This window comes from Mauremys mutica, chromosome 7 (genome assembly GCF_020497125.1).
Source record: "Mauremys mutica isolate MM-2020 ecotype Southern chromosome 7, ASM2049712v1, whole genome shotgun sequence".
NCBI classification, from domain to species: domain Eukaryota; kingdom Metazoa; phylum Chordata; order Testudines; family Geoemydidae; genus Mauremys; species Mauremys mutica.
Window position 1 is genome coordinate 29,700,756 of NC_059078.1, and position 15,748 is coordinate 29,716,503.

The following is a 15,748-nucleotide window of genomic DNA, read 5'->3' on the forward strand; positions in this document are numbered from 1 at the left end:
GGGCATTGGGGTCCCCAGGCTCAGGGCAATTCCAGCCCTCCCCCTGCATTGCCAGCCCCCGAGCATCCACTCACTGAGGGGGGGGGGGGTGTCATAGCAGAGACCCACACCATGGTCTGCACCCCACATATGAGCAGCTGGGCTGCGTTACCCCCGCCCCTCACCTACCCTCTTGTGGGCCCACCATGACTGCAGCAGGGCGCTGCCAAAGACCCAGCTTCCCCCCACATACTAACTCCAGTCCCTTTAAATCTGGGGGTGGAGGTGGCTGCCTCTCCTCCTTGGGTAGATACTGGGGGACTCTGCCAATCCCCAGTGCCAGGAGGCAGGGTCGAGGGACCTGCTCCCAACTTAGTGGGGAGCTTCCCCCCAGAGGGGACCCTGCATCCCACTAAGCTGGGCTGCTCTAATTGCATCCGTCCTGTCCCCCACCCCCTGCATGTACAGCGATGGGGCAGTGGGTCCTGGCAGGGGTGTAGTAGGATGTGTCGGGGTGCCAGGGCCTGGATCGTGTTTACAGTTTGGCTGTGGGAAACGAGCCAGTTTGTTAGTAATTGTGAGTTTGTATCTTTGTCTGTTTGTGAGTCTATTAAAATCAGGGAATTGAACCAGCTCTGAGCCGTGCTCCTCACTCCTGTCCAGCGGCCTCTGGCTACCCCAGCCTGCAGCTCTCTCCCAGCGCCCAGGGGTTATCCCCTCCGGCTAAGGCTTGTCTAGCTGAACATGCAGAGTCTGGCTGTCCCCCCTCCCCCCCACCCACTTGCCACAAACTACGTGGTGGTGGTGGGGCGGCAATACTACCAGAACCCACAGAAAGGGGGGCAGCCAGGACCATGGGGGCAGGGCCAGCTCCAGACCCCAGCACGCCAAGCGCGTGCTTGGGGCGGCACACCGCGGTGGGGTGGTGCTCTGCCGGTCCCCGGGAGGGCGGCAGGCAGCTCCGGTGGACCTCCCGCAGGCGTCCCTGCAGAGGGTCTGCTGGTCCACGGCTTCGGTGGAGCCACGGGACCAGCGGACCCTTCGCAGGCACGCCTGTGGGAGGTCCACCGGAGCCGCGGGACCGGTGACTGGCAGAGCGCCTCCCGTGGCGTGCCGCCCTGCTTGGGGGCGGCAAAATGTCTAGAGCCGCCCCTGCATGGGGGGCAGTAATGGAGCCAGAGCAGAGACAGCAGCTATCCCACTGGTATCCCCCCCTTCCAATCAGACCCATGGGCCCCTCCAACCTGGTAGTGCCCCCCTCCCCGGATCAGCTGCATGAGCACATCCAGGTTGGGTCCCATCATGGCCTCCTTCAGCCTGGCAGCCCCTCCCCGTCCAAGGCCGCCCGCATTGTGGCCAGTCGCTAACTGGCTGGTTAGTCCAAGGACTGCTGGGTTTTTCAGGGACCCGGCCGGGTTTGCAAACCAAGGGCTGCGTTCTGTGACGGCGGCTGGAGCCCTTCCCAGAGCAGTGCCTAGCGCCAGCCGCGCTGCCATCCCACAAGAAAGGCGGCAGTGGGCCCTGCTGGGACGTCTGTGTCAGGCTCTGGCAAGCAGGGGCTTTGTGCCAACGCACCCAGCCCTGCCCTTAGCTCCCCCGATCCCAGTTACAAATCCCAGCTCTGTGCCAGCGTGCCCCCTGCAAAGCCTGGCTGGTGTGCAAAGAGCCGGAGCCGCGGCCCGCTAGCAATGTAACGTGTCCTGCGCCTGCCCAGCTCTGGCACTGGCTGTATTAGCTGGTTGTTTGAGTGCAGCAGACCCCTGTGCCCACACACCCCTCCCTCCAGCAGTGGAGTCTCCCCCCCCACCACTCTGATAGATATTAGAGGGGAGCGCTCACTCAGCCTTAACTCTGCCCCCCTCCCCCCCTGTGGAGCAGGCAATCGCCACTGTGGGGGTCTCTGCACACATGCCAGCTGCAGGCCCTGTGCTAGGTGAAGCTGTATTGCGCGGTGGAAGGGTTAGTTGGCACAGCGTGGCAGTGCTGTACTTGGCCCATGAGATGATCTGCGTGGGGTGGGGGTGAGAGCCTCTGCCGCCCCCGCTGTTGTGTATGATCAAAGGCTAGAGGCACATGTGCATTGTGCTGGGGTGTGTATCTCACCCTGGCAGTGATAGGGTTAAGGGGAGCTAGAGAGGCCAATTAGCCCATTCTGCGGCACCTGGGCGTTTCCTGGCTGCGAAAGGCACTGCCAAGGGGCCTGCAGGCAGCGCTTGGGGCCTGTCCCTGAAGGGAGGCCAGGGAACAAGCCCCGGGAGGCAGCGCGCTGGGCGAGAGCCAGGGCGGACTCTGTAGTGCCCGGTGTCTGCGGAGGGACGGATGGGAACAGTTGAGCTGGGCGATGGGTCAGGACTCTCCGTGAGACCTGGCCGGACGGCCGAGTCACCGCCCAGCTGGCCAAAGCCCAGAGAGGAGTGAGGCAGAGGGGCTGCGATGCTGGGTCTCCCCAGGAGGAGGCGCCCTGGGCTGGCGAGTCTGTGACAACACCCCTTGGGAGCGCCACAGGGCCTGGCGCCAGCTCTGCGTTTTGTGGGTGTTGCTAGCCGGGTCTAGGGGGGGTCTCGTACCACGGGGACTGTCAGCGGCCAGGTGGGTGCTGGGCCTGCTCTGGGCGGCTGATGAAGGGCGAGTGGCGGTCTGGCATTAGCAGTCGGCTGAGGGTGAAGGGGCGGGTGGGTCAGGCTGAGACACAGGCATGGGCTGAGTGCAGTGCCATGGCCAGAAGCCCCCACTCGGTACAGCACAGAGGGTGTCTCTGGGTGCTTGGGGGGGGCGTTGGCCAGAAAGGGCCGAGATAAGGTTGCGGGGCCGTTTCCATCACCGTTCTGTGGCACTCGCTGGTCGGGAAGGGACCAAGTTGGCACCAGGCGCTGCACGAAGCCAGGTCGGGGTGGGGCATTCTGCAGTGCCCAGCAAGCCCCAGCTGTTGGCTAGTTTCCTCCCTGAGGCTGGGCATGCGGCCCCCCTCCTCTCAGCCTTTGATCCCCCAAGGCTGCTCCCCAGCACCCTGCACTCGCTCAGGTGGGCGTTAACCCTTGAGTTGCTTCTGTCCAACTCACCAGTGTCTGGCTTCATGAGCCAGACAAGCAAAGGGCCAGCAAGGTGCCCACGAATAACGACGGGCAGCGAGAGACCCCCTTGTTGCCAGTTGGATGGGCTGGGCTGGGCACATCATCCAGCCCAGGGCATCGAACAGTCTGGGCATCGTGACCTTCTCTGACTCACAACACTGGCGAAGTGCCCACCATGGCGGTCAGCTCCACGGAGACCACAGGGTTATAGTGGGCAAGGGGGGTGGGGCACAGAACAGAGCCGTGTGCCTGTCGACTGCCCCACCACAGCGAGGCCCTGCACGTCTCCCACCCGCTCTGTGGCCCGCACCCAGCCTGAGATAACAGCCCCCATGGGTGGCTTTCCAGGCCACATGGAGTCGTAGCAGTTTAGGGCCATTGGGCACCATTAGCTCGTCAAGGCTGACCTCCTGGATGGCACAGGCCAGAGCGTGTCACCCAGCTCCCCTTCTTGTCACCCAGACCGCCCCCCCTCACTTGAGCTGGACGAAAGCATCTCCCAGAAGGGCAGCCAGTCTGGGCCTGGAGCCACCAGGAGATGGTGGCTCTACCGTCCCCCATAGGGGCATGTGCCGATGGTTACGCACCCTGTGCTGAGGTGGAGGGGAGCTGAGTAAGCAAACTGCCCTGAGGCACGCCTCAGCCTCCATGTCCCTGCAAACAGCCCATCCCGGAGCTCTTCCCCAGAGGGGCAGCAATGTACTGAGCGATCCTCAGCAAAGGCAGCTTCTCAGCCTGAAAGCCAGCTCGCCCGCGGGCCTGTGGGCAAAGAGCTTGCTGGGTCGCCGATCCCAGCAGGACACGTGCCCATCGGACCCATGGCACCACCCTCCCAGGCTGGCAGCACCGACAGAAACTCTTCCCCCACAAAGCCACAACCCTGCGTGAGCTGCAAGGGACCCTGCCTGCTCTGCTGCCACGTTACTCGAGCTCGGTGCTTGTGTGAGCCCCCCCTATGCCCGCTGCCACCCTAGGGGCCAGTGACCTGCGCACAGGGCCTTGGGCTGGCGCCCTCTAGAGGGGACAGGCCCCCATGTCCCAGTCCCCGCCCCCCTGAGCCAACCAGTCAGTCCACCACTGGGGCTGGCGCAAAGGGCAAAGGCTCCATCTCCCAGCTGGAATAATTTCTGTTGCTAGTAGCGATGGGAGGCAGGAGCTCTGTACAGATGGCTGCTCCCCGGGGCTGGCAGCCTCCCTGTGCATGAGCCTGAGGGGTGGCCAGCCGCCCGTGAAGCGCTGGGGGCCCCTTGGGTGGCATTTACTTTACCAGCCCACTGGAGCAGTGGGTGAAGGGGGCGGCATTCAGAACAGTGCAAAGAGCTGGCAAGGCTCCTGGGGGTGGGGGGGTGTACGGGGCTGGCTGTGTACGGGAGGGATGGGTAAGGCTTTAAAGCCCGATTTGAGGCCTTCGGTAGCTCAGCCAGAGGTGCTGGGCCCATTGCAGAAGTGGGTCGGTGCGGTTCTGTGGCCTGCGATGTGCAGATCAGAACAGATGAGCACCATGGTCCCTTCTGGCCTTGCAGTCTATGCTGGGTGGGACGGAGCAGCGGGGGTGGGACGGGCTAGGCGTGTGTGTGTGGGGGGGGGGGGCTAGATGGATGTGTGTGTGTATGGGGCTCAAAAGAGCAGGATGTAAGGGGCCGGAGAGGTGAGCTAATCAATGTGTCAAGCACTCCCGGTGGGGGAAATGCCAGGCTAAAGGGTCTCTGTTACACTGGCCCTGGCAGTCGTCCTTTCCATGAGCTAGTATCCAACCGGGTCATCACGGGGCACTGAACTAAAATCTTCACAGCCACAGCCCAGACCTTGGCCTCTTGAGCTAAAGGAGTCGCAGAAGTAGGTTGTTATCTCCTGTATAGCACAGACTGCCTAAGGAGGGCAGCTCGCTCGCACTCACCCGCCTATTTGCTACAAGGTTGGGCGTTTGGACTCCTAGCTTCTAGACTCAGCTCAGGACAGGGCCAACTCCAGGGTTCTCCCCACCCCCCCAAGCAGCGGGGAAAAAACAAAAAAAAGCCGTGATCATGATCGGCGGCATTCTAGCAGCAGCTCAACTGCGCCGCTTCATTCCTCAGCGGCAATTCGTTGGCAGGTCCTTCCCTCCGAGAGGGACCAAGGGACCCACCGCCGAATTGCCGCCGAAGAGCCGGACGTGCTGCTTCTTCCCCTTGGCCACCCCAGGCACCTGCTTGCTGGGGCGGGGGGGGTTTGCTCCCTAGCTGGTACTGGGCCAAACCCGGCTGTGGTTTTGGCCGGTACCAGCCAGGGGACGCTGTCTTTACCAGTGCACCGCTCATCCTGCAGCGTGTCCTCCCATGCGTGGGTCTAGGCCGTTTCAGCCACATGTTCCTGGACCGTGCGTGGCCACCCTAGGGAGTTGGGCTGTCACTCCCCGCTCCAAGCGCAGCTGTACCCAGGCACTGAAAGCCAAGGGGGCGCCCAGCCCAGCATGGTTGGCTAAGCCTGGGCGATCTTTCAACTGTAGGCTGCCAGAGCTGTGTTGCTCAGACACATCCACAGCCGTGGGACGGAGCTCTGCCCACCTGACCCCGGTGCAGCCTCAGCTGGATGCATGCTGGGGCCGTTGGCAGCCTGGGCTCTCACTTGAGCTTGGCTTCGCCACGCTGCCCTAAGAGCTCCCCAAGGAGCTCTGCCAAAGGACCAATACGTCTCAGCTTGCTCTGAGCAGGCTGCGCTGTGTCCCGGCAGAGCCCCCACGGGTGCGTGGCTCCCTGAAGCATGCTGTGCCGAGCACACGGCGTGATACGGGGGCTGGAGCCAGCAGGCCGGGTCGTGGAGCTGAAGTGCTGCAGAGCTCACCTTGTGGGTGCCTAGTGGTGGGCTGGGCAGAGGCATGGGGATCCTGCTGCAAGCCGGTGGAGAGGCCAGGGTAGCACATGCCCTGTCAATCAGGGACAGCCTTGAGAGTGGCAGCGCGGCAGAGTGGAGTGACTGACGTGGTAACGACGTGTGTGGCCTCCCACTAACATGGGTTTGGACGCACAGAGAACTGTTATCCGCAGAGAGTAGAAAAGGGGAGACCAGACCCATGATCTCGTAGCCCAAAGCCCGTCTCCTAGGCCCTGTGCAGGGTGGGTCAGTCGTAGGCCAGAGTGACGGGGCTGAGAGTCATGCGGCAGGCACAGCTGCAGAGTATTGTATTAATTCTCTTAACGCACAGAGGGAGCTGAATTATTAACGACCCCGGCAGTGTAATGAGCTGGTGGGAGCGGCTCAAGGAGCTGCCATGCCAGATTGCAATGTCCTTCAGACATTAGCGCCAACCCATGTTCCCCAGCCAGGGGCTCCTGCCGCGCTCTGCACGGTAACACACATCTCCCCTGGTGCTGAGATGTGGCTGCTTCTGGAGTGGGGGGCAGGGGCTGTTTACACAGGGATCTCTTGCCTGGTGCTGAGACACAGCCTCCTGTGGGGTGGAGTGCTGTGGGGGGGTGTTTATTCCGGGGGCCTGCTGTGGAACGTCCCAGCTAGTAACACCCGGGCAGCATTTCACTAAAGCATCTTCGCCCAGCGCCAGGCACCTCTCTGGGTTTGGAGCCAGCTGCCTCAGGGCTGAGCTGAGACCTGGCACCTCATGCAGCAGCCAGGCGCCCTGGTCCTGGGGACAAGACTTTGTGCCAGTCGGTTGGTGTGCGGGGTGAAGGGAGCCTCCATCTGGTCGGTGTCAGCAGTGCTGCCTGGAGGATGTAGGTACCAGTTGGTCTGCAGGTACCCACAGGCTCTGTCTGGGGGACAGTGCCCTGTATTCAATCCCCTGCCCTCCCTAAATCAGCCACCACCACCCCGGCCCAGCTCAGAGCCATCCCCCCCAGAGGGGAAAGACCCCATGACTCATTCCCACCCACCCCCGATTCCATGTAATCTCACCCTAGCTCGCTAGGCTTCCTGAGCTGACAGCAGCACGTTCTATTTGCATAGCAGCTACTTGTAAGCCACGATTTTCCTTTCCGATGGGAGGGTGTGAATTTTGAACATGGAGGCTGGAGCCAAAGGGAGAGCGATGCTGCGCCATCTGCACCCGCTGTCCCTGCTATGCCAGCCCTGGACACTCCCTCCCCACCCAGCTCTGCTGGTGCCCCTTAGCTCTGCCCAACAAAAGGCTGCTGGTTGGGACTGATGGGCTTCGGCTGAGCTGGGTGCACCCCACAGCCAGTGCCCCCCACACACAGGCAGCCACACCAGCGACAGTTTGGCGTTTCTCCAGCAGGGGGCAGGCTGCCCCCAATTCTCTGGTCTTGTCACAAACTCAGCCAGGCCAGCAGTGAGCGGTTAGTGAGATGAGTTTTATTGCCCAGCCGGGGCCGGCCCCTCAAGGACCCGAGTCACTGAGTCCTTCCCAAAACGGCCTTGACCCTTCCAGCCCAATGGGGCGCTGGGGAGGGGCCCTAACGGAATCCCGCTTGGCAGCTCCTGCACCGCAGACTGTCCTCACCGATGTGAGGTTTGTTCCCGTGCCCTCAGGCAGGGGGGGAAGGGATCTCACCCCCTCCCCCAGCTCTGGGCAAACAACCCTGTAAACATCTGACACCCCTCCCCCCCCTAAAACTCAGCATGATTGCTTTGGTCGCTACCCACTGGGTGCCCCCTCTCACCACCTCTCCGTGCGGTGCCCCTACGGAATGCCCCATCCAGATCGACACGAGGCCTGGGGTCGCCGGGAGCAGGGGTGGGGGCAATCCATGGCTGGTGATACCCCTGAGTCCCCCCCTGCTCTGAAGGGGGGAGGGGCGTACGTATTTGGGGGCAGGGATTGGCAGTTAAGACAATAGAAAAGAAACCTGATTGCGCGTTAGACTAGCCCAGGGTTCAAGCAGCAAGAGGAGCCCCCTCAGCTGAGGGGTCCCCTGAGACAGCATGGCAGGGGAAAGGAGCCCCTCCTCCCCGCAGCTGGGGGCAGGACCCAGGAGCTCTGGTAGGGCACTGTTCTGCCCCAAGGGAGAAAGGAGTCATGGTTGAGCCCGGGGTGGGGGGACAGCAGCTATTGGGGGGTATAGAAAGCAGGGGCAGCCTGTGGGGAAGGTGCCCCCCAGAGTTGGGGGGTACCTGGGCTGGAGGCGCAGGGGGACAGCACCCCACATGGTGCAGGGGGGTAACTGGACTGGATGGGGCAGCGCCTCCTGGCTGTTGATGGGTATAATGCAATTGGCAGCAGAGTAAGTGGGATGGGAGGGGACAGCACCTCCCCAGCAATGCTTAGCCTCTGAGATCAGATGCCCCCTGGTGGAGGCAGAGGGAACTGCACCCCTAGGCTGCATGATGCTGACACACACGTGGGACTTCTTTGTAGAGTTATGAACTATCTGGGTGACTCCGGACTGGCCACGTTGCATCGCTGCCCTCTGGGGGGAACGAGCTGATTGCGTCCATGGGCTCAGGAGCTAAGGGAAGGGCTCTGCCATGCCTGCTGCCTGGGCTGGAACCGGTCCGGACTGCAACAGACACACAAATGGAAGGCCCTGCATTGGCAAGGGCCTGCCAATGGGCCCACGGGACCCTGCACTGCCAATGGCAGCTGAGAGCAGGGACTCCCTCCAGCACTCTGCAGGGAGGCAGAGGCCAAAGACCTGGAGCCGGAAACAAAGGGAGAACAGGGGTGAGCAGCCGGGACAGAGAGCAAAACAGGGTCTCAGGGCAGCAGGACATGTTGGCAGGGCCGCCCAGAAGATTCAGGGGGCCTGGCGCAAAGCAATTTTGGGGGCCTCTTCCATAAAAAAAAAGTTGCAATATTATAGAATACTATATTCTCGTAGGGCCCCCCGTGAGGCCCGGGGCCTGGGGCAAATTGCCCCACTTGTCCCCCCCCCCCCCGGCGGCCCTGCATGCTGGGGTCCTGGCTCCCACCAACACAGGCTCTGGCCTGAGGACCCTGCGATGCTGGATCCCAGGTGACTAATCAATGCTCCCTCGGCCTGGCCAGGCTGCCCGGCCTCGCTGCAGATCCTCCCTGGGCGCGTCGCTCCCGGAGAAGGGAGAGTCTCCATGGCAGTCTGGTCGCAGCTGCACTGGCTGGAGCTCACAGGAGGAACTGGGGGGCTGGTTCCCAAAGACCCAGTCCTGGAGTTGCTGAGGCCTCATGGGTGCCTGGGGAAAGTGTGGGTCTGGCACACCAAGGGGGTCACAGCCAAAAGACTGTGTAAAGACTGGGGCGTAACACAGCCCTGTCAATCCATGACAGGTGCACATACACCCCCTGGTGGCGGTAGAAGGAATTGCACACCAGGCTGCATGAGCCACAGGCTCCCCTGATGGCGGTGGAAGGAACTGCACTTCCCCCAGGTGCCTGACTGGCTAAGCAGGACTCCCATGGGGATTGCAGGACTGGGTGGAGGGAGAGAAAGAAGCTGGTGTGTCTCCTGCAAGCAAAGGGTTAAAAGTGGGCGTGGCATGCCCTTAAAGTGACAGTGTGCCGGCTGCATCCGACACATTGGGGGGCACGTCTCTGTCCGGGATGGGGGAGGGGAAGCAGAATGCAGCAGGGGAGGAGGCGGAGCCTATTCGATTTCCAGGATGAGGTCATCCCCCTCTAGGTTCATGTCCGGTTTGACGTAGATCTTTTTGACCGTGCCGGCCACGGGGGAGTTGACCACGGTCTCCATCTTCATGGCGCTGAGCACACACAGGGGCTGCCCCTTGTCGACCTTTGCCCCCTCCTCCACCTTGATGTCGATGACCTTGCCGGGCATGGGGGCCCCAATCTGGCCCTTGATGTCTTTCAGCGCCTTGGGGTGGAAATGCATCTCCTGGGGGGCGGGGCAGAGAGACAAGGTTAGTCAACCCATCTCATGCAACAAGGCCTTAGATCGGGTCAGACCCATGTGCCCAGCCCGCAACATCTGACCCAGAGGCTCTTCCCCCTTGGCACCTTCATGGCTTGTGTGTCCTTGACCAGGATGGAGCGCAGCTGCCCATTGAGTTCGAAGAAGACCTCACGTTGGCCAGCCCGGTTCAGGTCTCCCAGCGCGAGGGCTTTGATGTGCAGGGTCTTTCCACGTTCCAGCTCCACCTGCAGGGGGAGACAGAGTGTGGTGAGGCCCCCAGGGTTTCCTGAACCTGCAGAGAGTTGGGAGTCAATCACTCTTGGGGAGGGGCGCTGCCTTGAGTGTAACTGACACGGTGATGTTTCCTGAATCTGCAGAGAGCCTGAGCTGATCACTCCGAGAATGGGGAGCCACCCCACCTGGAACTCCCAGTGTCCCACTGATCCCAAGGTCCCCCAAACATAGGGCTTGATAGTCTCCCTTAACTCTACACCCCACAATCCCCAACCATCCTGCTTCAAACTTCTCCTCAGGCTCCCCTGGCTCCTACTCCCAGGTCCAACCAGCACCTCCAGAGCCTTATGTCTCCCCGGACAGCCCAGGGTGCAGGTCTCCCTACCCGCTCTGGTCCCTCCCACCCTAACTCGCACACCTCGAACTCCTCGGCGATCTTGGGTCCCTCCAGGAAGAGGCGGGTGTTGAGGCACTCGACGGGGCCAAAGGTGGCTGTGAACTCCTTGAACTCGTCGAACACCTTGGGGTACATGGCGGCCGAGAGCACGTCCTCGGGGGTGATCTCCTCCTCCTGGTGCCGCGTGCGCAGCTCCTTCTCCAGCTGCTGGAAATCCAGGGCGGGCAGCGAGGCCCCCGGGCGCCCCTCGATGCGGGGCAGGTCCTTCAGCACCTGGGGGGAGAGCGTCAGGATTCCATGCAGGGGGGCTGGAGCAATGGGAGCCCAGGGAAGGGGATACCCCCCCTATGGCTCACCTTGTAGTGAAAGGGCTCAGGGAGGTCCCAGCAGAGGAACCTGATCTAGCCCTGCCCCCCGCCCACGTGCCTGGGATTCCCCTGCAGCCCCACCCCACCCATTGCCCAGCCCCACCTTGGAGCGGAAGGGCTCAGGGAAGCCCCCGTAGGGGATCCCGATGTAGCCCTGCAGGAACTCCACCACGGAGAGTGGGAAGGAGAGCTCGTCTGCCATGGCCTCCACCTCCTGCCGCGACAGGTTGTTCTGCACCATGAACTGCGCCAGGTCCCCCACGATCTTCGATGACGGCGTCACCTGCACGGGCGGGAGACAGGTCAGTGCGGGCAGGCCCCTGTCCTGGGGCTGGTCGGAACCGGCGCCCCCTAGAGGGGAAAAGCCCCATGTCCCATTCCCCACCCTCCCGAGCCAGCCAGGCCCCCTGGCGGCTCTACAGGACTGTGGGCGGCTCTGACCTTGATGAGATCCCCCAGCAGCTTGTTGGCTTCGACGTAGGCCTTCTTGACCTGCTTGAACTTGTTGCCCAGCCCCATGCTGTGGGCCTGGAAGTGCAGGTTGGTGTACTGGCCGCCCGGGATCTCGTTCTCATACACGTCAGCGTTGCCCGACTTCATGGTGGCCGTGCAGTCGAAGGCGGCGTACAGGCCCCGCGCCATCTCCCAGTACTCGCTGTAGTCAAACACCTTCTCCATCTGGATGCCTGAGGCAGGGGAGAGGGAGGAGATGGGGCTCGTCCGGGCTGCAGGGGTCGGACTTGGCCCACCCTGGCGGGGCTCTGGGACTATCCACCACCCTGAGATCTGGGCTCCACAGAGCATGGGGGCAGAGCTGGGCCATGCATCACCCTGGCGCTTTGGCCTAGCCCATCTCATGATGTTCTTAGACTGGATTGGGGCAGATGCCTTGTCTGACTCTGCGCCCTCCCTGCTCTAAGCACTAGATCCCCTTCCCCTCCCAGAGCCAGGCGTAGAGCCCAGGGGCCCTGGCTTCTGCGGCTAGTACCTGTGTCCTGGCTGGTGCCCCGGGTGCAGGCTACCAAGGCGCCCATGCTGGGCTGCGAGGTCATGCCGGACATGGCGTCCACGGCCACATCGACGATGTCAGCGCCGCCGGCGGCGCAGGCTAGCATGGAGGCCACGCCCGCCCCGGAGGTGTCGTGGGTGTGGATGTGGATGGGCGTCTCGGGGAAGCGCTGGCGCAGCGCCCCCACCAGCAGCTCCGAGGCGCGCGGCTTCAGCAGCCCAGCCATGTCCTGCAAGGGAGGAGAGGGCTGAGCATGGGCGTGGGGGGCAGGAACAGGGGGAGGGTGGGGGAGGGGCGAACGGGGTAGGGAGCAGGGAAGGTGCAGGGGAAACCAGGTGTGTGTGGGGGGGGCAGAGATGTGGGCAGGGGCTGTGGCAGTGGAGAGGGGAAGGCTGGGGCAGGAGGGGATAGAGAGGCAAGTAAGGCTGGGCAAGCGAGCTCTGGACACCCTTCCCCGTGCCATGATGCCCCCCAAAGGCTGGCATCTCAGTCCATGATGTCCTGGGTTATGGGTCCCCCCCAGGCTCTGCTGCCAGTGCCCCCAGCCCCCGGCTACCCCAGTCCTGGGCTCCCCTAGGTACCTTGATACAGAGGATGTGCGTCCCAGCTTTCACCAGCTCCTCGGCCAGCTGGATGTAGTATTCCAGGGTGTATTTGGTGCGGGTGGGGTCGGCCACGTCTCCCGTGTAGGAGATTGCAGCCTCCACCACCCCCCCGGCTTGCCCCGCTGCCTCCATTCCCAGCAGCATGTTGGGCAGGTAATTGAGGGAATCGAAGACCCGGAAGATGTCCATGCCGTTCTCCTTTGCCACTTCACAGAACCTGCGGGACCAGGGTCACCCGGTGAGTCCTGGGGGAGAAGGATCCCCATGGGGACTGGGTGCCAGGCCCCTCCACGTAGAGTTATCCCTGCTGACCAACCCCACAAGTCTGGTGTCAAGGTGAGTCAGCCAGGCGACTCTGGAATCCCACCCCCTTTTCTCACCCCCTCCCCTGGGGGGTCTGAAGCCCTGACCCTCAATCCTACCCCACGGCTCTCTGCTATGCCAGGCTTGAGCCCCCCGCCCAGCCTGGCTGACGCCCTGTTGGCCCGCCCCGCTGGCTCACTTGAAGACGGAGTTGTCGGGGTAGTTGGTGTACCCCACGGCGTTGGCCCCCCGCAGCAGCATCTGGAAGGGGATGTTGGGGATAAGCTCACGGAGCTCCTGCAGCCGCTGCCACGGGCACTCGTACAGGAAACGCATGGCGACGTCAAATGTGGCACCTGGGGGGTGGGGCAGAGAGGTGAGTAGGTGTGACCTGCCCCCACCCCCGGTGTTACCCACAAGTTCTCCCCTCAGCCCTGCCCGCCACCCCAATCCCATGGTGGGAAAGTCCTGTGTCCCATTCCCCACCCCCCCAGGGACAGCCAGTTCCCCACCCTGGGGCTGGATCAGAACCAGTGCCCCCTAGAGGGGAAAGGCCCCGTGTCCTGCTCTTACCTCCCCAGTTCTCAATGCTGAAGAGGTTGTTGAAGTTGTGGGCTACGAAGGGCGAGATCTTCTTGAGGTCATGTGTGCGGACGCGGGTGGCCAGCAGGGACTGGTGAGCATCCCGGAAGGTCGTGTCCATGAGCAGCAGCCCACGGTGCTGCCGCACGGCCTTGGCAAAGCCCTGGGGACCCTCCCGGAGCAGGATATCTCGGAAGCCAGTAGGGGGGTCACCTGAAAAGTGGGGGGCGGATTCCATTGCTGTAGGGTTGCAGAGAGACCCCCCCACACACACTGCTCCCTGCAGCCTCCCAGGGTGCCATCACTTACACTCAGAACTGCTGGCGCTAGGGGACGCTGTGCTGCAAGGAGTGGGGTGGGGATGCAATGAGGGGGGCTCTCCCTTACTCACAGTCAGTGACTGACCCCAGCTACATGCTAGAGGGCACCAGGAGAGGGGTCCCTATATAAACAGCCCTTGCACCGCACCCCACCCCAGAGGCGGCTGCATCTCAGCACCGGGACGGGGATCCCTGTATATGACGTGCTCTGTGGGGCTGACGCCTGGTAAATCTTTTCTGACTCCAGCTAGTCTGGGACCAGCTCCGTGAGACAGATCGGACAGCTGAGCCGTGGGCCTGAGGTTCCCAGCGCGTGTGCCCGATGCGCAGGGCTGGCTTTAATTAGCCAGGGTGGCAGCCACGTCGGGTTATTATCACAGTTTATTTCTTTGTCGGCTGCTAATCCTCAGCCTGAACCAGGCATTAAGAGAATGAACAACAGGGGCTTACATCTCATTAAGGTTCTCCCGAGCAGCCTGGTAAATCCGTTTTGAGCTGATAGACCCCTAAGTGCTCCCTCCCCGGGCCAGGGAGCAGCCTGGAGGAGAATACAGCACAGCTAATGCTTTGCCGGGCAGCCCGGCAAATGGGGCAGGCAGCCACCGAACTGGGAGTGCTGACTCCCAGCCCTCCCTCTGCCAACCCACTACACCCCACTGCCCTCCGAAGGGAAGAACAGGGCAGAGAAAGGCCCTGACTCCTGGGAGCGGGGGAGGAAGTGGAGTCCAGCCACAAGGGCAGAAGGGAGGGCACGTGGCACAGGGAACCCAGGCATCCTGCTCCCCCTTACTCCATCCATGGGGAATGGGATGGGATGGGGCCATCGTGTGAGGGTGGGGCCCTGTGGGCAGCAGACCCGACGGGTGGGAGGTGCTGGGGGTGGGGCAGGAGAGGAGGGGACTCACCCAAAGGCACAGTGGGCACCACGGGATCAATGGGGGATGGGCGGGCCTTGACAGGGATGGGTGTGATGGGGCCGTTGACCATCACGTGGCCTGGAGAGAGAATGTCAGAGTTAGAGAGCACAGCGCATGGAACACGTATCCCGCCTCCCGCCGTACCAGCTGGGGATCCCGACCCGGGGCCCACCCCACAGTACCAGCCAGGGAGCCCACCCATGGCCCTTATGCTACAGAACCAGCCGGTGATCCCAGCCCTGAGCCTGACGCCGCGGTACGGGATGGACATCGTACCCATGGCCCTGCCCCGTGGTACTGGATGGGGACTCCACAGATGGCCCTAACCCACAGCACCAGCTGAGGACCCTGCCTTCTGGGCGGCTCCTGCCTTCTGGGCCTACCCCACAGTGCCGGTTGGGGATCCTGCCCCTGGGGCCGGACCTCATGGTACCAGCTGGGGATCCCACCCATGGCCCTGTGGTACCAGCTGGGGATCCCACCCATGGCCCTGTGGTACCAGCCGGGGAACCCACCCATGGCCCTGTGGTACCAGCCGGGGATCCCACGCCTTGGGCCTGACCTCGCAGTACTGGAAAGGGACCCTGCTCGGGTCTGGCTGGGGATCCCACCCATTGGCCTGAGTGTGGTCCCAGCTTGGGGCCCGTACCCAGATAATGTAGCAGCTTCTGGGCCCTGTTCTGGCCCGGGCGCAGATTGAAGAGCTCAGGGTTCTCGTCGATGAACTGTGTGTCCACCGTGCCCCGCAGGAACTGGTCATTGCTCAGCACGTTTTGCAGGAAGGGGATGTTGGTCTGGGAACAAACAGGAACAGGCTATCAGCATGGCTCTGGCATCCTGTGGGTTAAATCCAGGCCCAGAGCTGGATGCTAGGATGGGGAAGATGAGACCTAGCGCTATCTATGCTGGGGCTTTGGTTGGCTTCACTACCTTTCCCCAGGGTGTGAATTTTGTCACCCCCTCCCCCACCGAGGTTGAGTTACATTTTAGGTGCAGACCAGGCCTGAGGCTCCGAGAGGGAGGGAGTTGCCCCGACTGTTACTGACACAGTGCTGCTGCCTGAGTCTGCAGGGAGCCTGAGCTGATTGCTGACAGCTGCCCCAAGTGCTACTGAGTCAGCCGCCTTCCTTCCCCAAAGGGATTAGGTCCTGGCCTGCTGCCAGGGTGATGTACACCAGGAGAGG

General features: G+C 62.7%; 1 protein-coding gene across 7 annotated transcripts in view; it reads right to left on the reverse strand.

Moving 5' to 3' along the window:
- Positions 1-7,333: 7,333 nt before the first annotated feature.
- PC (pyruvate carboxylase) overlaps positions 7,334-15,748 on the reverse strand; it is a 229,762-nt gene continuing 221,347 nt past the window's right edge. For all 7 annotated transcript variants that reach the window (XM_045023189.1, XM_045023191.1, XM_045023190.1 and 4 more), the window contains 11 exons: positions 15,214-15,358; positions 14,553-14,642; positions 13,319-13,540; positions 12,945-13,101; positions 12,419-12,659; positions 11,817-12,066; positions 11,270-11,514; positions 10,932-11,111; positions 10,482-10,733; positions 9,934-10,074; positions 7,334-9,811 (listed from right to left, as the gene is read on the reverse strand). In XM_045023189.1, the coding sequence (XP_044879124.1) occupies positions 9,563-9,811; positions 9,934-10,074; positions 10,482-10,733; positions 10,932-11,111; positions 11,270-11,514; positions 11,817-12,066; positions 12,419-12,659; positions 12,945-13,101; positions 13,319-13,540; positions 14,553-14,642; positions 15,214-15,358 (2,172 nt within the window). In that variant the 3' untranslated portion in view covers positions 7,334-9,562. The remainder of the gene's footprint in view (positions 9,812-9,933; positions 10,075-10,481; positions 10,734-10,931; positions 11,112-11,269; positions 11,515-11,816; positions 12,067-12,418; positions 12,660-12,944; positions 13,102-13,318; positions 13,541-14,552; positions 14,643-15,213; positions 15,359-15,748) is intronic.